Source organism: Lepidochelys kempii, chromosome 1 (assembly GCF_965140285.1).
Source record: "Lepidochelys kempii isolate rLepKem1 chromosome 1, rLepKem1.hap1, whole genome shotgun sequence".
Lineage (NCBI taxonomy): Eukaryota > Metazoa > Chordata > Testudines > Cheloniidae > Lepidochelys > Lepidochelys kempii.
Window position 1 is genome coordinate 13,268,364 of NC_136380.1, and position 27,851 is coordinate 13,296,214.

Here is a 27,851-nt window from a genome sequence, read left to right on the forward strand (position 1 = left end):
GGTAGAGTCTGAGTCCGGGATCATAATGATCCCCTCTTCTGGCCTAGTCTATCTTCTGATTATTCCTGTTTCTGCATCAATAATGATGAAAGCATGTACACACATGCACCGAATAGAAGGTTGCTGCAACCTACATATGCTGGGCACACTCCTGCCAGAAGTCAGACCAAGGTATGAGTGGTGTGTTACCTCACTTTTCAAAGAGGGGAGAAGCTAGGACATCATCCCAAAGGCCCACAGCCTTTGAACAGTCAGATTCGAATTCAGGCCTGGGGAAGGAGGGACGCACACCCACTTACACCAAGACAGAGGCCGCAGCGTTCATAGCCCCATGACATTCCAGTGCTTCAACTGCACACAAAAGTAGCACAGATCCTTTTTGGCACATGTCCCACAAGAAGCCATGAAGTGATCAGTGGCGTAGGATTCATGCAGCATAATAACTAAGGGGAGGAGAAAACCCTGCATTTAAAAAGCTATTTTTCCTGCAACAATCCCAGCTTTTAGACAGATCCATTACCTTGTGCATACAGCGATACAGGAGTAAGCTTTAGGGATTTTGGGTTTCTCTAGATTTCCAGCGAGGAGAGAAGGGTGTATAACACAAAGGTGTCCCTACTGGGAGGGAAACTTCTAACTTTGGCAATCTCTGTATTAAGAGGATTACTTAGTACAACACAGCAGAAATACTAAAAGAGCTGGGACCAAAATCAGCTTTCCACTTGCTGATGTGATGGTTGCCATTTTGGCCAACACCAGGGAACTCCAGAGCTAAAAACACAGATCTCTGGCTGGGGTTATAACTCAAGCTGTAAAGAGCATGGCTCTTTAACACACATGCAGCCTCTGTGGATTGGGCACAGAGGTAGGGACACAATCCAAATTGACCAGTGGATTACACAGACATGCTTTGCCAAACCTCCCAGTCCTTGCTAAAGGCAATTGGGGGGTTGTCCGAGTCTTGGGTACGAGGATTACAGGATCCTTTTGGTCACCCATGGAACAGGTTTGCCTAATCTTGCTCCCCTCCCCATATGGACAAGTAAATATCAACAGCTCGATGTCTAGTTGGAAGCCAGTATCAAGCGGAGTGCCCCAGGGGTCGGTCCTGGGGCCAGTTTTGTTCAACATCTTTATTAATGATCTGGAGGATGGGATAGATTGCACCCTCAGCAAATTCACAGATGACACTAAACTGGGGGGAAGAGGTAGACATGCTGGAGGGTAGGGACAGGGTCCAGAGTGACCTAGACAAATTGGAGGTTCAACAAGGACAAGTGCAGAGTCCTGCACTTAGGAAGGAAGAATCCCAGGTACCACTACAGACTAGGGACCGAGTGGCTAAGGAGCAGTTCTGCAGAAAATGACCTAGAGATTACAGTGGACGAGAAGCTGGATACGAGTCAGCAGTGTGCCCTTGTTACCAAGAAGGCCAACAGCATATTGGGCTGTATTAGTAGGAGCATTACCAACAGATCGAGGGAAGTGATCATTCCCCTCTATTCGGCACTGGTGAGGCGACACCTGGAGTACTGTGTCCAGTTTTGGTTCTCTGCATGACAGAAGGGATGTGGACAAATTGCCTGTGATGGGATGTGATATGGGGTGGGATCCGAGTTACCCAGGAAAGAATTCTCTAGAGTATCTGGCTGGTGAATCTTGCCCCATGCTCAGAGTTCAGCTGATCGCCATATTTGGGGTCAGGAAGGAATTTTCCTCTAGGGCAGATTGGAAGAGGCCCTGGGGGTTTTTCGCCTTCCTCTATAGCATGGGGCACAGGTCACTTGCTGGAGGATTCTCTGCACCTTGAAGTTTTTAAACCATGATTTGAGGACTTCAGTAGCTCAGACATAGGTGAGAGGTTTATTGCAGGAGTAGGTGGGTGAGATTCTGTGGCCTGCATTGTGCAGGAGGTCAGACTAGATTATCATAATGGTCCCTTCTGACCTTAATATCTATGAGAGAGTCCAGCGGAGGGCAACAAAAATGATTAGGGGGCTGGAGCACATGATTTATGAGGAGAGGCTGAGGGAACTGGGATTATTTATTTAGTCTACAGAAGAGAAAAGTGAGGGGGAAATTTGATAGCAGCCTTCAATTACCTGAAGGGGGGTTCCAAAGAGGATGGAGCTTGGTTGTCCTAGGGAGGTGGTAGAATCTCCTTCCTTAGAGGTTTTTAAGGTCAGGCTTGACAAAGCCCTGGCTGGGATGATTTAACTGGGAATTGGTCCTGCTTCGAGCAGGGGGTTGGACTAGATGACCTTCAGGGGTCCCTTCCAACCCTGATATTCTATGATTCTATGTTCTCAGTGATGGCAGATGACAGAACAAGGAGCAATGGTCTCAAGTTGCAGTGGGGGAGGTCTAGGTTGGATGTTAGGAAACCCCTTTTCACTAGGAGGGTGGTGAAGCACTGGAATGGGTTACCTAGGGAGGTGGTGGAATCTCCATGCTTAGAGGTTTTGAAGGCCCAGCTTGACAAAGCCCTGGCTGGGATGATTTAGTTGGGGATTGTTCCTGCTTTGAGCAGGGGGTTGGACGAGATGACCTCCTGAGGTCTCTTCCAACCCTGATCTTCTATGATTCTATTAGCACCTTGGAGAAGGTGCAAAAGATCTAGCCCCATCTTGACATGGTTTGAGACTCATGATCACTTATTTTCAAAAAGGGACAATTCTTGCTGAAAGAAACTTTGCAAATACAGAGGAGAGCGAAGGGATTGGAATGCAAGTGATAAGGTACCTCTCCTCCCCTTCTCCCTGCTGACCCTCAGCCCACCCTGTCATTTACAAGCATGCAGACTTTGCGGCCGAGCCAAGCTAAGCATTCTTTCCAGAGCCCACTGCACACAAACTGCCCACCAATATCCCTGTTAACAGAGCCTTTCATCTTTTAAGGACCACTTGGGGTATTTTTTTGGTTTTGGTTTTTGTTTTTTTTTTAAAAACAGGTCGGGCAGCTCTTTGAAGTGGGAAAAGAAAGCCGGGGGGACAGTCAGCTGCTCCCACCAACCTGCAGAGGGTACATCTCTGACTTGCAACCTCTAGCAAACAAAGCTAAACCTGCAGGGCAGAGTTTGCTGCAGCTGCTGTTTCACAGCATCCCCCAAGCCCCGACTGATGGGCAGCAGAAGCCTTTCCTGGCTCAGATTCAGACCGGGATCATGTAAGTTAGAGACAGGCACCACAGAACATGTGCAAGTTAGTACCTTGATGTATGAACAGTGAATCAACAGTTCTTTCCTTCCCTCCTCTTACAAGATCGGTTTCCTTAACTGTTGTTTCAACCCTTGCATGGTGAGCTCCCTTGCACCATTATCCAAGGAAACGAGCAACACCGAAGGCCTGTACTTGGCTCCCGCTCAGGGAAGTGCAAGATCTCAGGGGCCACTCATTTGTTGGTAAAATGTACCACACAGGAATACGATACAGATCCTCAAGGAGTCAGCAGAGGGAATTAGGTCACTCATACTCTGAATATCTCTAGCTACAGCATCTCAGGGTCTGATCTTCTAGGCGACCTCCAGACCCCAGCTGGTTAAACAAAACAGGGTCGCCATTGTAAGTTTAGAGTAACAGTCCTTCCCAGCTGGTTTTGCTATGCCAGAATGATCGTTTAATTCATAGCTCCAGCCATATAAACAGATACAGGGGCCGTTAAACAGCGGATGTTTGGAAACTCTGCCTGCTCTCACTTTCCCAGCCCAGGTGCCCGCAAAACAACTGGGACCCACCTCAGCTACCGGCATAAAACAAACAGAGGGTTGGAAAAGAAGGATCACGACACAGACAGGGCTCCTAAACCCAGACTCATTAGCCTTCTATTTCACTCCATCACGAACCCCCCCCCCCAAGAATAGGGGACTCTAAACCAGTTCATACTCAACAGATCAGCGAGACATCACGCCAGCCAGCCCCCAGCAAATACTTCAGTGCATGTTTAAAATAAAAGTTACCCAGCCACGAAATGTCAATGGGGTGAAAGGAGGGTTTAGGATTTTGCCCCCATGCAGTTTTCTATCTCGCCACCGCACAGCAAATGCCAACTCCTAGAGACGGGGAGCAGGAGACAATAAATGAAGGGAACTACAGCAGATTTTCCTCAACTTAATTTTCCTGCCCTATGTTAGGGGGGACCCAGCTAGGGGCTACGAGACGGAGTGCGCCAGGGACTCCGCTCGCAAACCAGCCCCAGAAAACCAGCCCTGTGTCTGAGCAGATGATAACTGCTCGGAACACGCAATCCTTCGCGGGAAGGGGCGTGGGGCTGAGGACGGGGGTCTCACAAGCATTAGTCCCCCTAGAGCCACTCCTTGAACAATGATTCCCGCAAGTCAGGACCAGCCTCCTGGGCGGATAGACACAGGGATCCCAGCCAGCTCTTTACCTTGAAACGCCTTCCCAGGAGCCGGCTGCCAGACGTAGCCCGAAGCGGGGCCTTCTTACAATACCCTACAGCCGCGTCCAAAGAGCTTGAGACTGACCCCGACCCAGCGTCGCTCGATCCCCTTATGAATGAAAGGCGCCGGCTGCAAAGTAACAATTTGCCGGGAAGCCCCGCCCCTCTTTATTGCGTCACAATCGAACGGGCCACCCCCCCCCAACTCCGGTGTCTGACCGTTCCAAGCCTCAGCCTCTCCCCCAGCAGGAAGCTGCTTGCTCCGCAGTGCCGGCTTGCGGTGGACGTGCGGCGGGATGGGGTATGCAAGAGGAGGCGAGTCCGGCTGCTGAAAGGCGGATTTCTGCTCCTCGCCCCACAAAGATCGCTGCAGATCAAGCGTCCAGGCATTTGGTCCAGCGGATTCTCTAAAGTTCCAGCGAGTTAGGAGAACCAGCAATTCCTGAGGCCGAGCAGTGGGGAGGTGTAAAGGGAGGAGGCACAGAGAGAAACCCAGATTTTTGGGAAGGGGGTAGCGAGGGGAAAAAATCTCTGGGCCTAGTGTCTCCTGCTTTGTGCAGAGGTTGACCCCCATCTTGGGCACAATAGGTTCCCACTCTGCCCAGGTGCAAAGGACTGCCCCATGGAGCAACTTGCCGGGGGATCAGGAATGGCCACTGCTGCCCAATGGACAGAGGATCCAACCCCATCCCACACCCAGCCCTAGTCTTCCACAGGCCTCTGACAAACACCTGAGGGGGTCGGTCTCTGAGCACTTTAGCAACACTTGGATAGTTGGTCACATCAATGGAGTCTCTTTGAACTCAATTGGCTGCACAAGGCACTTGAGGTCAGGGCCTGATTCTCCTCTCACTCACACTTGTTTAAGTAACTCCATGGACTTGCATCCGATGAAGTGAGCTGTAGCTCACGAAAGCTTATGCTCAGATAAATTGGTTAGTCTCTAAGGCGCCACAAGTACTCCTTTTCTTTTTGTGAATACAGACTAACATGGCTGCTACTCTGAATCCATGGACTTTGTCTATGTTGGCACTCAAGGCACCCTCCTAACTCAGTATGTCCCAGCTGTTAGTGAATTTATCCTCACAGCATGCCAGGGGGAAAAGTATTACTGTACCTAGTTTATACATGGGGGGGGGGGACTGAGACAGATCAGGTGACTTGTCAAACATCATCCAGGAAGGGTTGCAGTCTCCTCTCACTTGACTAGGGTAAGTCAGGAATAACACCAGTGAAAACAGAGTAGAAGTCTGAAGTCTGTAGCAGAGGTAGGAATTGAGCCCAAAGCTATAACCCAAAGGTTTAGCTGGGTATTTTTTTGGGAGCCGGTTCTCAGCTGAATTCCGTGGAGCCTCACTCAGCAGCTGAGAATCTAGCCCTGTCATTTAGAAACAGGTTGCAAGTAGCTTTCTCCATTTCCCCTGATAAATAGGACTGGGGAGACCTCAAGCTAAGCACCTTTCATCCTAGAGCAGCAATACTTTCTTCAGGGGGGAGATTTCTGATTTACCCTCATGTGAGAGGAGGATCCCGCCCATGGTGTTTACTTGGGCACTCCTTTGAGTTCAGAGTGTCTGCTTCAATTTAACCCAGAGAAGGAACAGGGCTTTCACCCATAAATACAGTAATCCTTTCCCACAGCTGACAAACACACCCAACACCCATTGTTAACTAACCTCTAAACTCAGCCAAACAACACACACACACACAAAATATATGACAAGCAGGTGGAATGCAGGAGTAATGATGTTTTGAAACCTTCCTTATATAGCAATCTTTCCCACGGGGAGATTATTTTCATACCATTAGTCCTGACTCAGCAATATCAGTTTCATAAGAACATAAGAACGGCCATACTAGGTCAGACCAAAGGTTCATCTAGCCCAGTACCCTGTCTTCCCACAGTGGCCAATGTCAGGTGCCCCAGAGGGAATGAACCGAACAGGTCATCATCAAGTGATCCATTCCCTGTCGCCCATTCCCAGCTTCTGGCAAACCATTCCCAGCTTCTGGCAAACTTTTAAAAAAATATTAAAGCTCTCCCTTGTCCTAAATCATGAAATGCAATCAGAATATGGTTAGCCACCCATCCTGCCATCATCTGGGAAGTACCATCTTCCCAATAAATTGGACTTTCTAACTCGCTGAGAAAAGTGTTGTCTCCAACTGTTAGGAGAAATTATTCGTTTGTCCAGCTTTGATCACGTCAGTATCCAGGTTAACACCCCATATCTGGGGGAGGGAGGGGCGGAAGCAAAGCTTTGAATCAGAGAAATCAGTTGTTAATGTTCCATGGAGCCAAAGGTCCAAAGCTGGAGACTGACAGAGCTTTATGGATGTTTCCACCAGCAAAGCACTTGGTGGTGCAAGAGAACATTCGACACACAGCAGATTTGGTTCAAAGCAAATACCTAGGCTTTTTCCACTTCATAAAACACATCTTGTTATTGTTATTCATGAGAGGCTCCATAGCTCAGTGGACTGGGAGGCAGGAGATCCAAGGTCCATTTTGCCACTGACTTGCTGTGTGACTTAGGTAAGGCACTATTATTAATTTGCATTCTGATGATGCCTAGAAGCTTTAAGCATGGACCCAGGCCACATTTGGTGCTAGGTGTTGTACAAACTCAAAATGGATGATCCCTGCCCCAAACAGTTTACAATCTAAGTCTATGGCAAACCCTTCTGCCAGTCAGAGTTGGCAGCAACAAGAGCTGGGCTGGGGAAACACCACAGACAGGATTCATACCACACAAACCATGAGCAAAAGACCCACCCTCCAGTAAGTTTGGCAGTGTCCTTTCCCCCTCAGGGTCTTACGTCCAGCAACCCAAATGTTACCCCTCCCACAGTTTCTGTTCTTGGTCAGTGCAGCCCCCAAAATTCAGAAGTTCATCTGCAGAGTTTACCTCCCAGTCTGGGTGGAAGTGGGGGGAGGTGAGGGGGGCATCTTAAGTGCTCTGCTGCACAGCCAATTGCGACCCCTCTCTGTGGGGTCTTCACCACCAGCTGCACCTCTCCATCAGCCCCCTGTGGGGTCTTCACCACCAGCTGCACCTCTCCATCAGCCCCCTACTACCCGCACCCCCTCAACTTAACACAGCTCTCAGCTCCTTAGTGACATCAGCTGGTAACAGGGGAGCCTCAGTGCTGGTGCACTAGTAGCCCACAGGAGGTATAATACTTAGACCTGGGTATCAGTGATTTCAGCTCTGCAGCATATAACAAGACTTCTCATAGAATAAAAAAATTAGCTCTATAATTACACAGTGGCAAGAGACAGGGATCAACACCATGCTCCAAGCACTTCCCTACTAGAAACAAATGCCTATCCTCAGTGTCTCTCAATTCCCTGGGTTTCGGAACCCATGTCCCTTGCCTAGCGAGTGCTACTTCGTTGAGGGCAAGTCCCTCCATCATAAAATGCCAAGTACAGTTTCATAGATTCATAGATATTTAGGCCAGAAGGGACCATTATGATCATCTAGTCTGACCTCCTGCACAATGCAGGCCACAGAATCTCACCCACCCACTCCTGCAATAAACCTCTCACCTATGTCTGAATTATTGAAGTCCTCAAATCATGGTTTAAAGACTTCAAGGTGCAGAGAATCCTCCAGCAAGTGACCCATGCCCCATGCTGCAGAGGAAGGCGAAAAACCCCCAGGGCCTCTTCCAATCTGCCCTGGAGGAAAATTCCTTCCCGACCCCAAATATGGCAATCAGCTGACCCCTGAGCATGTGGGCAAGATTCACCAGCCAGATACCTAGGAAAGAATTCTCTGTGGTAACTCGGATCCCACCCCATCTAACATTCCATCACAGGCCATTGGGCCTATTTACCATGAATAGTTAAATGTCAATTAATTGCCAAAATCATGTTATCCCATCATACCTTCTCCTCCATAAACTTATTGAGTTTAATCTTAAAGCCAGATAGATCTTTTGCCCCCACTACTTCCCTCGGAAGGCTATTCCAAAACTTCACTCCTCTGATGGTTAGAAACCTTCGTCTAATTTCTAATCTAAATTTCCTAGTGGCCAGTTTATATCCATTTGTTCTTGTGTCCACATTGGTACTGAGTTTAAATAATTCCTCTCCCTCTCTGGTATTTATCCCTCTGATATATTTATAGAGAGCAATCATATCTCCCCTCAACCTTCTTTTAGTTAGGCTAAACAAGCCAAGCTCCCTGAGTCTCCTTTCATAAGACAAGTTTTCCATTCCTCGGATCATCCTAGTAGCCCTTCTCTGTACCTGTTCCAGTTTGAATTCATCCTTCTTAAACATGGGAGACCAGAACTGCACACAGTATTCCAGGTGAGGTCTCACCAGTGCCTTATATAACGGTACTAAAACCTCCTTATCCCTACTGGAAATACCTCTCCTGATGCATCCCAAGACGACATTAGCTTTTTTCACAGCCATATCACATTGGCAGCTCATAGTCATCCTATGATCAACCAATACTCCAAGGTCCTTTTCCTCCTCCGTTACTTCTAGTTGATGCGTCCCTAGCTTATAACTAAAATTCTTGTTATTAATCCCTAAATGCATGACCTTACACTTCTCACTATTAAATTTCATCCTATTCCTATTACTCCAGTTTACAAGGTCATCCAGATCCTCCTGTAGGGTATCCCTGTCCTTCTCTAAATTAGCAATACCTCCCAGCTTTGTATCATCTGCAAACTTTATTAGCACACTCCCACTTTTTGTGCCCAGGTCAGTAATAAAAAGATTAAATAAGATTGGTCCCAAAACTGATCCTTGAGGAACTCCACTGGTAACCTCCCTCCAACTTGACAGTTCACCTTTCAGTAGGACCCGTTGTAGTCTCCCCTTTAACCAATTCCCTATCCACCTTTCAATTTTCCTATTGATGCCCATCTTATCCAATTTAACTAATAATTCCCCATGTGGCACAGTATCAAACGCCTTACTGAAATCTAAGTAAATTAGATCCACTGCGTTTCCTTTATCTAAAAAATCTGTTACTCTCTCAAAGAAGGAGATCAGGTTGGTTTGGCACGATCTACCTTTTGTAAAACCATGTTGTATTTTGTCCCATTTACCATTGACTTCAATGTCCTTAACTACCTTCTCCTTCAAAATTTTTTCCAAGACCTTGCATACTACAGATGTCAAACTAACAGGCCTATAATTACTTGGATCACTTTTTTTCCCTTTCTTAAAAATAGGAACTATGTTAGCAATTCTCCAATCATACGGTACAACCCCTGAGTTTACAGATTCATTAAAAATTCTTGCTAATGGGCTTGCAATTTCTTGTGCCAATTCTTTTAATATTCTTGGATGAAGATTATCTGGGCCCCCCGATTTAGTCCCATTAAGCTGTTTGAGTTTCGCTTCTACCTCAGATATGGTGATGTCTACCTCCATATCCTCATTCCCATTTATCATGCTACCATTATCCCTAAGATCCTCTTTAGTCTTATTAAAGACTGAGGCAAAGTATTTGTTTAGATATTGGGCCATGCCTAGATTATCCTTGACCTCCAATCCATCCTCAGTGTTTAGCGGTCCCACTTCTTCTTTCTTTGTTTTCTTCCTATTTATATGACTATAGAACCTTTTACTATTGGTTTTAATTCCCTTTGCAAGGTCCAACTCTACTTGACTTTTAGCCTGTCTCACTTTATCCCTACATATTCTGACCTCAATAAGGTAGCTTTCCTTACTGATCCCTCGCTTCTTCCACTCCCTATATGCTTTCTGCTTTTTCTTAATTACCTCTCTAAGATGCTTGCTCATCCAGCTTGGTCTACAACTCCTGCCTATGAATTTTTTCCCCTTTCTTGGGATGCAGGCTTCCGATAGCTTCTGCAGCTTTAATTTAAAATAATCCCAGGCCTCCTCTACCTTTAAACCCATAAATTCTTCAGCCCAATCCACTTCCCTAACTAATTTCCTTAATTTTTGAAAGTCAGCCCTTTTGAAATCAAAAACCCTAGTTGCAGATTTATTTTTGTTAATCCTTCCATTCAGTTTGAACTGAATTAGCTCATGATCACTTGAGCCAAGATTATCCCCTACAACCATTTCCTCTATGAGGTCCTCACTACTCACCAAGACCAAATCTAAAATGGCATCCCCTCTAGTCGGTTCAGCAACTACTTGCTGAAGGAATCCATCAGCTATCGCATCTAGGAAAATCTGAGCCCTATTATTATTACTAGCACTCGTCCTCCAGTCTATATCTGGGAAGTTAAAGTCTCCCATGATCACACAGTTTCCATTAGTATTTACTTTATTAAAAACATTAAAAAGGGCTCTATCCATATCCAAATTAGATCCCGGCGGTCTATAGCACACCCCAAGCACTATCCCAGGGGAGGCTCTAATAGTTTTCTTCCCCAATTTAATTGTTGCCCAGACAGACTCAGTCATATCCATTTCATCGCTTCTTATTTCTTTACATTCTATCTCACCATTGATATACAATGCTACTCCACCACCTTTACCTTTATTTCGGTCTTTCCTAAACAGCACATACCCTTCAATACCTGTAGCCCAGTCATGACTACTATTCCACCAGGTCTCTGTTATACCTATAACAATATGCTTTATTACTCCTGCCCCAATAACAAAGAGACTGGGGATCCCACAGCAGCCAAAGTGACCATTTGGGCAAGCACTCCATCATGCTACGCAGGGTGGGTGTGCCCATGCAAACAAGATCAGTCCCTGAAGTCCTTTTCCACAGCTCACCACCAGATGTCAGGGTAGAGCTCATTCTGACTCTGCTTACACAAGGAAACGATGAGACAGTAAGGTTACCGTTACGCTAGTTAACATTTTTAATCAATGCCCTGGAAGAAAACACAGAACAGATGAAGTTTGCAGATGACAAAAACTGGGGAGTGGCAAATAATGAAGAGGACAGGTCACTGACTCAGAGAGATCTGGATTGCTTGGTAAACTAGGTGCAAGCAAACAATATGCATTTTATTACAGCTAAATGTAACATATAGATCTAGGAACGAAGACTGTAGGCCATACTTACGGGATGGAGGACTCTATCCTGGGAAGCAGTGACTCTGAAAAAGATTTGGGGGCATGATGGATAATTAACTGAACCTGAAGTGGGCTGTAGCCCACGAAAGTTTATGCTCTAATAAATTTGTTAGTCTCTAAGGTGCCACAAGTCCTCCTTTTCTTTTTGTGGATACAGGCTAACACGGCTGCTACTCTAAAACCTGAACTCCCAATGTGACGCTGTGGCCAAAAGAGCTAATGTGATCCTGGGATGCATAAACTGCAGAATCTTGATTAGCAGCAGAGAGGATATTTTGGCACTGGTGTGACTGCCGTTGAAATCCTGTGTCCAGTTCTGGTGCCTGTAATTCAAGAAAGGTGTTGATAAATTGGAGGTTTAAGAGAAGAGCCACAAGGATGATTAAAGGAATAGAAAACCTGCCTTAGAGTGATAGACTCAAAGATCTCAATCTATATACCTTAACAAAGAGAAGGGTGGTTTGATTCCAGTCTTAAGTACATACATGGGGAACAAGTATTTACTAATGGGCTCTTCAATCTAGCAGAGAGAGGTATAACACAAGCCAATGGCTGGAAGCTGAAGCTAGACAAATTCAGACTGGAAATAAGGTGTAAATTTTTGACAGTGAGGGTAATTAACCTTTGGAACAATTTACCAAGGGTCGTGGTGGATTCTCCATCACTGACCATATTTAAATCAAGGTTGGATGCTTTTCTAAAAGCTCTGCTCTAGGAATTATTTTGGGGATGTTCTCTGGCTTGTTTCAGAGTGGTAGCCGTGTTAGTCTGTATCAGCAAAGACAACAAGGAGTACTTATGGCATCTTAGTGACTCTAAGTACTCCTCATTGTTTTTTCTATGGCCTGTGTTATACAGGAGGTCAGACAAGATGATCACAATGGTCCCGTCTGGCCTTGGAATCTATGAAGTATAGGCCAGCATTTTCTCATTACATCTTGGAAGTACCAGCATCGCCAACCTCAAGCGTTCAGCCATCATGACTTATGCTCCCAAAAAACAAATAAGAGTCTGCTAAAAAGAACCAACAATTTATATTAAAACATTGCATGATTTTTATTAGCCTTCTGCGTCTTAAGCCTTTCAGATTTGTGACTTCACGCTGCTTTCTGCAGCCAGAAGAGCTGCGAACTTAGGTTTTCATTTTAAATAAAAGCTGAGAGAGATTCTCACATGATCACATAAGTCTTGAGGGAAAAACAAGCAAAAATCTCTATCAACAGGGCATGCACCTCTACTTTGCATAGCAGCTCTACACGCTTTTGGAGCCTCGATCTCTGTATGACAGGTATGTTAAGGTAAAAGGACATTTTACAGTCTCTGTTCAGAAGTTATTGCCCAAGGACCCATCTACACAGGTTTTGTACTGCTATAATCAGTTTATAAACAGACTAGCATGAGCACAGTTACACCAGTATAAAGGTGCTTGTCTAGGGATAGCTCATTCCCATAAATGTAACTAGTCAGAAACAACCTGGGGTCTCCCTTCTCCTCTCCCTTCCCGAGAAAGGGCAATTGTGAGCTATATCCCCAAAGACATCATGCTTAGGGCTGGTGGGGAAAAATTATGTTTTCGGTCAAACAACGATAGTTTCATTACAATCAAAACCTTTCACAGAAATGTCGATTTCCACAAGCTGTCGACAAAGAGAAGGTCGACCTTTCATTCTGATCAGGTTGTTTTGATTCAATTTGATTGTCTGTTATTTAATATCTTAATACCATATAACAGCCAACACTTTCTGACAGTCCCAAATAGAGTTTGGGGATTTTTGTGGTGCAGGAAATTTCAGCTCCTCATTCCTAATCAGGGAGCTCTTGCCTTCTGTGCAAAATCTTTCTTGGATTGATGAAGCCCACATCAAGTCCCTCCCCTCCCTATTCACACCCACATCTATTAGCTACTCAAGCCAGGTCTCCTACAGGCTGGGAAGGAAGAGAGGTCATTATTTCTAGTTTTAACTACTCCAGGGGTAGGGCCAGATTCAATTCCTAGACAGATAACTCTCTCCTCCCCCATCACCTTAGGGCAGTTGCTACACAGTCCAGCTGCCAACTGCCCAGCATGAAATCCCAGACAGGAATAATGACCTCTGTCTTTGTTCCAGGCCTCCTGCTATTCCAACTTCTGTGGCCTTTCCTGGCTACAAGGTAGGACTTGTTTTGCTTGCTCTCGCAGGCAGGGCTTTTAAGAGCAATTAAGTTTCAAAGGGGCTAGTGATCTGTGAGACTTTGAGCACTCAGCTCCCGCCCATTTCCAGAGAGTGGCAAGCTTTCGGACCCTCTAGCATTTTGGCCCATAGTTCTGTGCATGACAAGCCGCCAGTGGGTTAGGGTCCAGCTGCCGTGAAGTATGGAGATTCTCAGACAGAAGGTCCGACACAGCAAACCCGAAAACGATATGCTGGGACGTGGGTCCCTCTCCTGCAAACATTTCTTCCTGGATCACTTCGTGCTCATGAGAAGGCCCACCAGTCCCCTGTACTCACAGAAAGAAACTTTAATTTTCAGCTGGTATTTGATAGTTTTGTAAAATGTAGCTCAGGGCGGTGGGATCTTTTTCGATCTCCTAAGCTAGGGAGGCAGCACGGTCTCCAGAGAAGGGGGCCTGTGACTAGGACTTGGGAGACCTGGGTTCTGGTCTCAGCTCTGCCCCTGATCTGCTGGGTGACCTTGGGCAAGTCCCTTCACCTCTCCTTGTCTGTTTCAGGGCAGGGACCTCGAATGTACAGCACCTGGCATAAGGGGGCTCCCAGCTCATTTGTAGCTCCGAGATCTCTAAAAACTCTAAAGCAGGTGCCTAAGCCTGGAGATCTCTGTGCGCAGGAAGTGGTCTGAGTAAGCCAGGAGGGACGCTCTCCGCTGGGCCCAGTGCATGGACACTGGAACACTGTGCTGCTGAGGGTGCCATCTTTCAGGAGAGATGGGAAACCTCGCTGGCAGCTGCTTTGAGAGTCCATGGCACCTTTTACACCCCCCATGGTTTCAGTGAGAACTTCTTCTTCACTTCCGGGCTTGAGTAGTTGCATTGCTGGGTGCTGTTACACAGCTGGTGCGTTCCACCCCAGAGGAGGTGGCATGTCAGTGCTGCTGTATTTACACCCTACATCCTAAATCCTCCTAATTAACACCCCAATGAACTTTGGGGAGCAGGTGAAGAGGCCTAAAGACTGCAGCCTAGTTCCCCCGCATGCCCCATGTTGCCTTCTCCTGCTGCCACTGCTTCACTAGCCCTTGGGCTGTCAGTGAAGCATATGGAGCTGACCCCATAACAGGGAATAAAATCCACTGGCACATTGGAGGGGCTGTCACAGGCCAGCAGCCTCCTGGGCTGACAGGGCTCTGAGCTGCAGCTGCAGGTGGGAGGAGAGGCGGGAGTGGGACTGCAGCATCTGTTAAACAGAGAACGAGAGCGGCAAACACTCCACTCGCCCATGTGTCACTTGGAGAACCCAGCTCAGAATGGCTCAGCTGCCTGGGGAACAGCGGCTGGGGTAGGCAAATGGAAAGGGATGAAAGGCCAGAGACAGCTCCAGGGTCTTAGTCCTAGTGCTGGGAAGGCTTCTGGGCTCTCCGTGTAGAGAGATGCCAGTGCAATCAGATTAAGTATGTAACAGACTCCGTGACTCCCTGGCCCCAATCCCAGCTGCCCCATCAGGCTTTGGGGTTCTGGACAGGACTTTGGATGTCCGGTCAGTAGATCTGACCCGACACTGTCAGATCCCCTTTTCGACTGGACTTTCTGGTCAAAAACCGGACACCTGGCAACCCTAGTCTCCCCAGCGTGCAAAGGACCCACAGCCTGAGTCTCTCTTAGGCAGTTTTATTTGCCAAGCGGAAGCCAGCAGGACAGACAGTTCCACAAGTCGCCCTGGGCTACAACTCCCAGAGCCTTCTTCCCCGGCACCACTCAAGTTCTCACTGCCTCTCCTCCAATAGCCCTGCTCCCTGCAGCTTCCTACCTCAATGGCTCTCCCCTGCCCCAGGGCCAGGGCCAGGGCCAGGGCCTCTTTCAAAGCCCCATCTGAATCAGCACAGGTGTTCTGGCCCTGCTCCCTCTTAAAGGGCCAGTTTCACCTTGTGACATGCAGGTTCAATGGGTAGGGCCAGATGAGATGGCATCAGATCCACATTGCCATGTGCCAACAGCTACTGTAACCTTGTGCTTTGAGAGCTGTGTAGCCATTTAAAAGGCCTAATTGGAAGTTTCTACTTGAGCATGCACTTCTCATTGGGGGCCTCTGGTCCCGGTACCACTCTGGGAACTGGAGATGAAGCACTTGAAAGCATAATGGTGCAACCTCTTCCCTGGTGAAACAGAACCAGCTTCAGGGGGCTTACACTGGGGATGAGTAAGGCCCCATGTCTCACCGTACTACAGAAACAAGTGCACTGTATCGCCGGCGACACTCCACCCCAGAGATGGCTGCATTTCAGAGGAGCTGTATGTATCTAGTGTGTGGAGTGCTTTGGGATCCTTTGGGCTGGAAGGATGGAAAGAAGTGTAAATACTGTAATTAACTGTAGGGTGAACGTGTGAGTTATTGCCACCTTGTGGTTGGAGACCACACTTCTGTAGTTAGAAGAAAAGGAGGACTTGAGCCACTATCAGAGGCTCGTTCACCTGCACATCTACCTTTGTGATATATGCCATCGTGTGCCAGCAATGCCCCTCTGCCATGTACATTGGCCAAACTGGACAGTCTCTACGTAAAAGAATAAATAGACACAAATCAGATGTCAAGAATTACAACATTCAAAAGCCAGTCTGAGAACACTTCAATCTCTCTGGTCACTCGATTACAGACCTAAAAGTGGCAATTCTTCAACAAAAAAACTTCAAAAACAGACTCCAATGAGAGACTGCTGAATTGGAATTCATTTGCAAACTGGACACCATTAATTTAGGCTTGAATAAAGACTGGGAGTGGATGTGTCATTACACAAAGTAAAACTATTTTCCCATGTTTCTTTCCCGCGTGCCCCCCCCCTCGACCCCCCGACCCCTTACTGTTCCTCACATGTTCTTGTCAATTGCTGGAAATGGCCCACCTTGATTATCACTACAAAAGGTTTTTTTCTCTCCTGCTGGTAATAGCTCACCTTACCTGATCACTCTGGTTACAGTGTGTACGGTAACACCCATTGTTTCATGTTCTCTGTGTATACAAAATCCTCCCCACTGTATTTTCCACTGAATGCATCCGATGAAGTGAGCTGTAGCTCACGAAAGCTTATGCTCAAATAAATTTGTTAGTCTCTAAGGTGCCACAAGTACTCCTTTTCTTTTTGCGGATACAGACTAACACGGCTGCTTCTCTGAAACCTGACTTCTGTAGTTGTGGGGCTTATGACGCACAGATGAGGAGATTCCCGTTAACTCAAAAGTTAGGGGCAGATGCTTTTGGAGCAGTCGGCTCAGTGTTCCATCCTGGTAATCGCTGTGAAGTTCTGAACAGCTGGGTACACCAAACCAGAGATCAAAGGCTACCACTGATTTGTTAAATATTACAAGTCAACCCCTGCAGAGCCTTCTCCCACACTGAGGGGAAGCTCAGAGCTGTGCGAGAGAGATGCCTTCACAGCTAATGCACTCCTGACCTGCATTCACCTGCCTGATGAAGTTTAGTTCAATTAACCTTGTATCAGCTTTTAATCCAGACTTGTGGGCTCCCTCTGGGGCTCCTGGGGGCTGCTTCTGACCAGCAAATTCAGACTGTGTTCACAAGGGACGAGGCACATGGGTGGCCAGGGATGCTTTGCTCGCTGCCCTCGAACCCAGAGGCGCATTGGTCGCAGTTCCTTCCTGCCTTAGCCCCAGGCCCCTGCTGCGCGGCCGACCAGACTTTTAACGGCCCGGTTGTCAGTGCCAACCGGAGCCGCCAGGGTCCTTTTCAACGGGGCGTTCCGGTAAAAAAACGGACACATGGGAACCCTAATCCTCAGCCAGAGACCCCACAACCCGCTCTGCTCCCAGCTCTTTTATTTCCCTGCCCCCAGTCCCAGCATGCCCTGCCGACAGTTCCCAGGGGCCCTCTGGGAAGTGCACCACCCAGAATCTCGGTTCTGGGCTGAAATGGGATGAGGGCCGAGCTTGGCTGGAGTCTCCCTTAAAGGGCCGGCCTGCCCTGTCACAATCCCTAGTGGCAACATGGACGTTAAATGATTAGCCCGCTGCAAGTCAGTGGCAGAGCCAGTCCCAGAAACCAGATCCCTGACTCTTGGCCCCCTGGGCTATCCACAAGCCCAGCCAGCTTTGCTACAGCACCTTGGGATAAGAACAGATAACATGGCTACTGCCAGCGTGTGTTTGTGACAAGGGCTCTGCAGCAGGCATTGGCTTGGCTTATAGTATCTCTGCAAAACACTGGCAGGTTAATTACCCAGGGCCTGATCCTGCTAAATGCTGAGAGCCCTGATAACCCACTGAAAACAATGGGAGTTGGGGGTGCTCCTTGGCTCACAGCAGTGGATCCCCCAGCATCCAGATGGAAAAGGGGACCAGAGGAGTAGTACGTTTCTGAAGAGCACGGTATTTTCCCTTAAATAATACAAGGGGAGAAAAGTGCAGGTGTAGAGATGTTACAGGGAGATGAAGACACCAGCTGGAGAGATAATAGACATGGTCTGGGATTAAAATGCTTTTCTTCATGGGCCCAAAGCTACAAATCTGGGGCTACCTCCTGCCCTTCACCTACAGGTGAGCAGCAGCATGGGTTAATGGGTAGTGCACTGGGCTGGGACTCGGGGATTACGTTTTGAGTCCTGTCTCTGCTGTGTAGTCTTGAGCAAGTTACTACCCCCCTCTGTGCCTGTTTTCCCATCCGTCTTGTCTAGACTGAGAACTCTTTGGGAGCTGCGGCTGTCTCTCGTGATGTGTATGTACAGTGCCTAGCATAATGGGGCCCTGATCTCACTTGGGTCTTCTGGGTGCTGCTGAAATAGCAAATAATAATGGGCTGCTCCCACCATTGTAAATGGGAGCAATATGTGACCTGCAATCCCTGGCGTGGTGGCTCTGGGAGGTGCATCTTTCTTCCACAGAGAACATGAAACACTGGGTGTTACCATAAAGCTTATGCTCTAATAAATTGGTTAGTCTCTAAGGTGCCACAAGTCCTCCTTTTCTTTTTGCGGATACAGATTAACACGGCTGCTACTCTGAAACCATCTTTCTTCCGTAAATTCTCCTGCCAGCGCAACTGCGGAGCAGCAAATACATGGTAGAGAGTTTCACGGCAGGGGTGTGTGTGTGGGGCCAGTAACAGCCCTCAGCATTTTCACAGGGGATGGTCAGTGTCCCCGTCCACTCTGAGTAGCGGTAATGTCTTATCCAGCACCCTCCATCCCAAAGCACTTTGCAAACTCAGCAGCTGGGCGTGCGCCCATTGACTTCAGTGACCAATTTCCCACTGAGCTCAGCATAGCAGCTTCACGACCTTTATGTGCAGGAGTGACTTCACCCATCACGGACATGAATGCAGCTGCGGGCGGCCCAGGAACTGTTCTGCACGACACAGCACAGCCGCATTACGCTATAGCTTAGAGCTGTGCTCGAGTTGCAAAATTCAGGTGCAGATCTCAAAGTCTGGGAGTGTTCTGATCTAGGGGTGTTATAAAGAGAGGGGGGATTTGTGAAAATCAGATCTGGCTTTCACAGACCCCACAGTTCGGGGATGTTCAGCTCTCAATGAAGTGAAACTTTTTGTGGAAAGTGTCAGCTGGACTACATCTCCCATGATGCAGCATAGCCATGCAACCGCCATGATGCCTGCCCTCCTCTCACTAAGAGGGGAGACTATGGTGTACCATGGGAGATGTAGACCAGGCACTATGCTGGCATTTCCAAATCCAAATATTTCAATGAAAATTCACCATTTTCCACAGAAAAAGGCCCCATTTCTTATTGTTCACTGCTTAGATGCTGGATACCCTAAGATAGCTGCAACCCGCACTGGGAGAGTGGAGGTCTTTGTCCCCAACTAGTGACTGCTCTAAAAATTAGACTTATGAACCTGCTGAAGATAGTGGCTTGCCAGGCTTAGACCTTTAGTTCGAGCAATAGTGTTTCCTGCTTTTAGAGCTGAAGGACATTGATTCAAACCCAGCTATCAGTTACGAACTGCCACAACAGGGCGAAGGAAAAGAACACACACAGATTTGGGCTCTGACATCAGTGACCTTTAATGACAAAGAACCCACGGTGACAAAATAAAAAACAAACAAACCCAGGCATAATGTGATCGTCGTAACACCTCACGGGACTGGTAATACTTCAGGAGTAAAAGCTTTTTGTTTTGTTCTGGTCTTTAATGCACTGTAGTAGTTATAACTTAAATGTGGTCGGCACCCCTTGCTGTGCCTGTGAAACTTAAACAAGTATATAAAAATATGCCATTAAATTCATATCAACAATCAAAGACTTGAGAACACTATGTACAGAGGCGGCAATATATACCAATATTTACAGTACGTCTCAGCGGGATCTCTCACCAAACAGAGAAATAAAGCCAAGAGAACAGAGTCAAACAGGGAGGGGAGTGAGCATGGGAGACTGTGCCTTGCTTTGCCTGTCCTCTCCTCGGGTGCATCTCAGGTGCAAATGCCAGTCCCTTAGTTCTCTATGGAGTAGCAGCAGCATACTCCTCAAAAGAAAGACCCAGGGCCTGGCTGGAGGAGCCAACCGCACCCGCCTGGCATATGGGTGGTATCAGCAGTGATGTTTGAGCAGTTTGTGGAGTGGGGGTGCCGAGAGCCATTGAACAAAACTGTAAACCCTGAATATGATGGAAATCGCTTCAAGTGGGGGGGGGGTGCCGCACCCCCAGTTCCAGCACCCCTGGGTAGCAGGGATTGGCCCTTTGATGGATCACACGCAACTCTGCCACCATTGCGTCTCTAGACTGCGCCGGGAGACGGCACGGTCTGGGAGCCTGGCCTCACTCGCGGCCACTGATGAATGGAGCTCCTTTCTACCTCTCTGCCAGGGGGAGCAGCAGTGGTCTGCACCGCTGTGTGCAAATGGCGCCCCCTAGTGTTTACAAATGGGAGGGACTTCGCTTTAAGGGCAAAAGGCAAAGAAAATATTTACAGCGTCTTTCACAGGACGATGGGATCTGAGTTGCAGGCCTCTCTATGTCCTGTAGGTATTGACAGGCCCACATCGCTTTGGGAAAGCCTCACAGTCACTCACGGATTTTACACGCTTCGAGGCGGGTCCCTGAGCCTGCAACTGAGCTGATGGGGGAGGGGAGGAGAAGTGATTTTTGGACAGATCTAAGAAACAGCATCCTCTCAGTGGTGGGAAGGGAGCCCCGCAGTGCCGCATGACATCGCCACTCCGGCCGGCCAAAGACCTTGCCAAGGTCCTCCAGCCACGCGAGGGCTGGGAGGAGCTGAGATGTCAAATGGAAAAGAACCAGGAGAAATGCCTCCCTGCACCTTTTCCAGACACAGTTGGGTCACCAAGGAGCAGGCAGGAGTGAGCGAACACGCCTTTGGTTTTGCTTGTCAGTTCACCTCTAGCCAGCAGAATGAATCCTTCGGTTAGGATCATTAGACACTTTTCTAGGCTTAACTGAAGCTGAAGGTGGGCTGCAAAACACATATGGCACATACATTCCTGGAATGGTTGGAGATCCGATAGCAGCAGAACCCTGCACTGAGAGACTGAACAATTCCTACAGTTTCACCCTGCGGGACATTGGTGCGCTGGGCAGGAACGCAGACTCTGACCCCCATGGACCCTTTTGGCCTTGAAAGATAAGAATTTATTTGAAGACAGAGCTTGTTGAAAAGAGGGGGGAAATTGCCCCAAACGTCCCAATCCCTCTGACCCCCTGCAAAAACATTTCAATCAGCTCATTTCAACTGGCCCCTCCCTTCGCTCACATGCTCTATCCCAGCTCAAACTTCGGTTCTTCCCTGCAGCCATCAATCTCACCACAAACACCTTAACCAGAGGGCAGGATGGCGGTACTCGGCGTGTGACACCGGCAACCGCCCCGGGGGAAACCTGGAACGTGACCTTGGGGCCCAATCCTGAACAGGGACTCTTTATTTCCATGGGAGCGAAGGGTACTCAGCTGCTCCCAGAAGACTGAGCCAAAGTCCCTTGATGTCAATGGACAGACTCTCAAGACCCTCTACAAACAGCTGAAGAGGGAGGGATTTTCATTCTGGTTTTAAGATCTACTTGCCGGCTTTAAGACTGTACCCAGTCTCAGCAGCTGATCTAACAGGCCCATTCTAAGAGTAGTTCAGCAAAACCCATTCTCACCGAGGACCTAGTTGTCTTTAAGGGAAGCATCCAGGTCACTGCATCTCAAGGCCAAGCCCACCTCACCTTCTGTGAAACATCCAACAGGGATTTTACATGGATCAAGTGAGCAGGATTCACCCTTCACTGCTGGAAGAGTCTGCTCGGAGCATCTAGGAGATTGCGAAAGCTTCGATGAGAGGAGGTGACTGTGAGATCATTCTCTTTTTCATCTCCCAGTCAGGTCTGTTACGCCCAAGCCCTACTGAGCATCCAAAGTCCTGTCATGCCAACCAATTCCCTTCCAACCGAATCCTCACCGCGTCTGAGACCCCGGCCTGTTTCCTTCTAATATTCATTTGAAATGTGAACTAATGTGGCCTAGCAGTTTAAGATCATGATGACCCCTCCAGTGGGAAAACAGACAGACCGATGCATGATCTCTTGCACCCTGCCAGTCACATGGACTGAGATGACAGTGACGAGGCTTTCAAAAGGAGAAGCCATTGGGTTAGAGTTATTACTGGGGGCGCATTGCTCCTAAGTGGTGAACACTCAATAGGGATGCGGAATCTGGGACCATGTTGGTGCCAGATGCTGCAGCTAAAGTGACTCAAAGCACAGACAGAAGGCACAAAATATTCATGAATGTTCACCATATATAAGGGCTGGTATGAATTACCAGGGGACAAATCAAGGTCCTTTTAAGCATGGTAGAGATGACAGGAACGATCATCCTCCTTCCATTGCCCCAACGAGCAGTTATGGTCCCACACTGGATTTCCCTTGGAAGTTTGCTCCTTGGAGACCTCCAGGATTGGGTGTGATAAAGAAACAAAGAATAGGAATAAATGGTCAATTTTCACAAAGGAGAAAATAAATAGCAGGGTCCCCCTAGGATCTGTACTGGGACAGGTATTATTCAACATAGTCATAAATGACCTGGAAAGAGGGGTATACAGTGAGGTGGCAAAATTTGCAGATGAAACAAAATTACTCAAGATAGTTAAGTCCAAAGCAGATTGTGAAGAGCAACAAAGGGATCTCACAAAACTGGGTGACTGGGCCACAAAATGGCAGATGAAATTCAATGTTGATGAAAGCAAAGTAATGCACATTGTAAAACACAATCCCAATTATACATAGAAAATGATGGGGTCTAAATTAGCTGTTATCACTCAAGAATGAGATCTTGGGAGTCATTGTGGAGAGTTCTCTGAAAACATCCACTCAATGTGCAGCAGCAGTCAAAAAAGCGAACAGCATGATAGGAATCATTAGAAAAGGGATAGATAATAAGAGGAAATATCATAATGCCACTATATAAATCCACGGTATGCCCACACTTTGAATACTGCTGCAGTTCTGGTGGCTCCATCTCAAAAAAGATACATTAGAACTGGAAAAAAGACAGAGAAGAACAACAAAAATGATTAGGACTATAAAACAGCTTCCGTATGAGGAGAGATTAAAAAGACCAGGACTGTTCATCTTAGAAAAGAAACGACTAAGGAGGGATATGATAGAGGTCTATAAAATCATGACAGGTGTGGAGAAAGTGAAGAGGGAAGTGTTATTTCCCTCTTCATATAACACAAGAATTAGGGGTCACTCAATGAAATTAATAGGCAGCAGGTTTTAAACAAACACAAGGCAGTACTTCTTCACACAACGCACAGTCAACCTGTGGAACTCATTGCCGGGGGATGTTGTGAAGGGCAAAAGTACAACTGGGTTAAAAAAAGAATTAGATAAGTTCATGGAGGATAGATCCATCAGGGGCTATTAGTGAGGATGGTCATGGACACAACCCCATGCTCTGGGTGTCCCTAGCCTCTGATTGCCAGAAGCTGGGAGTGGATACCAGGGGATGGATCACTCAGTAATTGCCCTGTTCTGTTTCTGCCACTGTCGGAAGACAGGATACTGGGCTAGTTCCATGTGGGCCTGGCACATGGCAGCTAGTGCTCAGAGTGGGACTCGAGCTGCTGCAGGCTGCCCTGTCTTGGGTTGATTAGGTCACGGATTCAGCAAAGCACTTAAGCATGTAGCTAGGCCCCACTGACTCCAAGGCATGCCTCAGGGCTCAGCTGCTCCTAAGGTGGTGCTAACTGGGAGAGCTGCATGTAGGGCTGTGACATATGGGTATTTTCCGACAGGTAGGGACAGCGTGCAGGACAATCGCTCCATTATGCCAGCTGAGGAACTGTCTGTCTATCCCACCTGCGCAAGAAATTCTGCATCTCCCCAAATCTCCACCCTCAAATTCAGCACCTTATACCCCACTCAGCTAGAGACACACACAGCTGTCAATCAAGAGCCATGCTGACCCGGCCACCTGTTCTCCGGGGGCGTGATCCACTGCCTACCAAAGCCAACTAGAATCTTTCCATTGGCTTTGATGTAGCTTGGCTTGCGGCCTAGGAGATCACCCCATGAGGAAGAGAACGGCCCCGGGGGAAGCTGCTGTATCTGACCCACATGTCGCTCAGACACATTGGGCCAATTCCATCCTGACCCGCGCCCTGGGAATGGAGACGGGGCAGTTCCTGACGTCAGCAGGTGAAGACTCTGTGATTTGTGAACAAACCTCTTGGAAAAAACACTTCTACCAACACATTGTGCACACACAAGGGAACCCGCCTGTCTTAAAGGAAGGTAAATCTCATGCAGCATCCCCGGAGGATGCCTTCTCAGAACATGCCTGACCTGTCACCTGTATTGTTTATATCGCAGTAGTATGTGGAGGTGCCAACTGAGATCAGTCTCACTGTGCTAGGTGCTGTGACAGACACAGGATAACCAACAGTCCCTGCCACAAAGAGCTTCACATCTAAATACACAAGACAGACAAAGGGAGGGAGGGGAAGCAGACGCATAGAGAGGAAAGTGTCTTGCTCCAGGTCACCCAGCAGGTCAGTAGCAGAGCTGGGAATGGAACCCAGGTGTCCTGACTGCCAGCCCTGTGCCCTAGCAACTAGATCATGTTTCTGTGCAAAATCCCAAACCACTTGATGGAGCTAATCAGCCGAAGAGGGAAAGGGAGGAAGGAGAAATTACACGTTTTCAGATGAAACAGGAAAACAGATAGTATGCAGATGAGGCAGAGAGATGAAAGAAAGCTGCTTCGCACGACAGGAATTGCAGAGGAGAAGGCTCTTGCATGAAGACTTACATATACTTGTATATAGTGTTCAGGTCACTGGGGACACAAAATGCTGTTTAAGCTTTTGGTTAAAGTATTTAAAATGCTATAGAATAAAGTATTTTCAAATACCGCAACAGGGCTAGAAATACAGCTAGGGTAAGCAGGCATAGCCACGTGGGTTGCAATGGAGCGACGTCCATTGACACTAGCTAGATGTGTGGCATGGAGCTTGTAAGCACATTGTTCGGGCACTCAGTTCTTCCACCAGAGCTGCTGTGTAACTGGGAGAACCCAGTCAGGGTTGTCTTTAAACCTACTGAAGTCTGCAGACAGGCCAAGATTTTTAAAAAACAGGTGCTTAAAGTTAGGTGCCTAAATCCATCTTTCAACATCTAAATGAGTGGCTTGATTTTCAGAAGCGATGAGGACCCAACACGTGGGGAGACGTCTCATCAGGAAGCCATGGGCACGGTGTTCAGGCAACACATTTAGGTATCTAAATATTGTTATTCGTAATTATTTGTACGGTGGAAGGGCCCAGTCACAGACCAGGACCCCATGTGCTAGGTGCTGTACAGTGCAGAACAGAATGATGGTCCCTGCACCATAGAGCTGACAATCTAAGTAAATATGGATTGAGAAGTTGGCACCCTGGGCTACCTTTCCAAAAGTGACAGGCGATTCTGGGCACCTCCATTTTTGGAGCCCAACGTGAGACACCTTAGAGGTGGTTTTCAGAAAATGTGAGCAGCCAGGAGCAGATTTTCAAAAGAGCCAGGGTTCCAGAGTATTGCCAGTCCAGAGTGTTCAAACTCCCCAGACTGTGTTCAGAATCATGAGAGTGTTTAAAAAATCCTTCGTCTGGGGTTCATTTTGATTTGCCTTCTGTTTACCGAGCCTTCGGAGTACACTTGGGTCCTGGTTCCCAACTTTTTCTCTGCAACCATGAGGGCTAGAAATTTAATTTAAAAAAAATGAAAGCTGAGAGTCTCATGAAATAACATGTCTCCAGAGACTGGAGCTTTAACGTAAGCACTAAATATCACGAGATCTGTAAGAGCTGGCAACACTGGCGACTTAGCAGCACAAACCCCATTGAGAGTCCACGGCACATGAATTCTTGTCATGTCAGGTGCTTTTGAAATTCCCAGTGCTGCCCTCTGTAAAACCAGTCCTTAAGGTGTCTCCTATTGGGCATCCAATCCTCACTACTCACCTTGAGGCCCCATCTTGGCCACGTGAACCCCCACAGGCAGTTCTGGGGGGGGGGGGAGCCTGCCTGTAAAACACCTTCGTTTGTGGACATTTTTGGTGCAAGCTGGCTGACAGTGGATTCATACTCTCTCGCTAGGTGAGTAAACCCCCATAATTCTCTTTGCTCCCCATCCCCACACAGGATTCGGGATCTGGAAGCTAAATACATAAATTAAGTGCTGGGGACAAAAAGGTAAGTAGTTAAAAAACAACCATAAATACTGTACAATGCAAGAGACAGTTGCAGTCGGACAATGCCCCTCCTAGTTCTGCCCCGGCTGTAGGCCACAATAACCAACTGGCTTTGCTCTTAAAGCCAAAGGAGCGTGAAGCTGCCCTGGTCCTAACAGTGCCCCCTTGTGGCGCTGCCCGCTATCAGGGATCCAGCTAAGTATTGCACATTTTTCATGCAGCGGCTCCCCTCTTTGCTGGCTGAATGGAGATCATCTCTCCGCCCCCTCTGCAATCGGAGCTGTTGACTGTCAGCCAAGACGCTCCCACCTCTCCTCCCCCCTCCAGACACTCAGGTAACCCTCTGGGATCAGCGCTCGTGGATGAATGGACCCTGCTGCCATTGTAGGACATTTGCTATGTGCAGCTCCTCATTGGTTGGGACTGACTGCAGGCTGGGGCGTCGGCACCCTGCATACAACTCCCTGGGCCCGAAGCTGCCACTGCTTCCATGCAAGCTCCTTGACAAATGTCCGCCCCACAGAAAATAAATAAGGATATTGTATACGTATCCAAAACAACCACCACCACCACAAGCGTTCTTTGGGTGACCGCGATGAGTGAGCGGGTTAGCTAGAGACCTAGAGATGCTGGAGCAGCTGCGGCCAACGGGGATGCTGGAGCGACTTCCTCTGACAGGAGGAGCGGGGAGCCCTGTGTGCGGGGGCCCTCGTGAAGGTGGCGGTGAAGTGAATGCGACGGTTTGCTGATTCTGGCTGGGTGGACAAGAGACAGAGAGAGAGAGCAGGCAGGCTACCGTCCAGGGGTGTGCTTGCTTAGACATGGACCTTCCGCTTCCAAGAGCCTGGATGCAGAACCCCAGGCAGGTCAAAGCACAACACACAAAAGAAAGGCCCCCTGCCGACTGCACGAACAATGGATTCTCTCCTCTGCTAAGCCCTCCTCTTTCGCCTGGATGCTTCCAAGCATGCCACATAAATCTGTCCATCCAGGTGCCCCTGTCCCCACACCCACACCCACCGCTGGAGTAAGCGCAGGCTGCCCATAGGATCTGTTTGCTGCGCGTGTTCCTCTCACCACGCTGCAGACGCTGTGTTTGGGAGGAGCTTGTCCCCAGGCACACACAAATCATCCGGGATGGGAGACGAGATGGGCTTGGGGGTGGTTAGTGACAAGAGGAGGCAGGGGTGGGGCTGGTGCTCTCCCCCCAGTGGGGCCCTGTGCTGCTGCAGATCAGACCCTCCACAGGAGGAGATGGTTTGTGCTGTCATCTCGCCCCACTGTCTCGCTGCTGTTGGTGAGTCTGAAATCCTCATAGCCATCCCCTCCGCTGATCACCAGCATCTTAGACTTGGAGAGGACCATGTTGGAGGACCTGTGTCTTGCCAAATCTCTCTTTTCTGCGTCGCTCAGCTTCTCGGTACCTGGGAAATGGAACAAGCCCAGAGAGATCACAGCGCGTGCGCGGAAAGAACAGCTGTCTGACAGAATGTGGCGAAGGGGTTCTCAAACCCAGCAGTCTATGTCCCTCCCCAGCCATGAGCCGTAACGACCCAGGGAGC

General features: G+C 48.2%; 2 protein-coding genes across 3 annotated transcripts in view; both read right to left on the reverse strand.

Annotated features, from left to right (window-relative positions):
* RELT (RELT TNF receptor) overlaps positions 1 to 4,510 on the reverse strand; it is an 80,974-nt gene extending 76,464 nt beyond the window's left edge. For both annotated transcript variants that reach the window (XM_073316148.2, XM_073316052.2), the window contains exon 1: positions 4,387 to 4,510. The gene's annotated coding sequence lies outside the window, so the exon portion shown is untranslated. The remainder of the gene's footprint in view (positions 1 to 4,386) is intronic.
* A 15,094-nt stretch (positions 4,511 to 19,604) lies between these two features.
* The window catches only part of ARHGEF17 (Rho guanine nucleotide exchange factor 17), a 238,507-nt gene continuing 230,260 nt past the window's right edge, over positions 19,605 to 27,851 (reverse strand). The window contains exon 21 of the mRNA XM_073329132.2: positions 19,605 to 27,713. Within this exon, the coding sequence (XP_073185233.2) occupies positions 27,523 to 27,713 (191 nt within the window). The 3' untranslated portion in view covers positions 19,605 to 27,522. The remainder of the gene's footprint in view (positions 27,714 to 27,851) is intronic.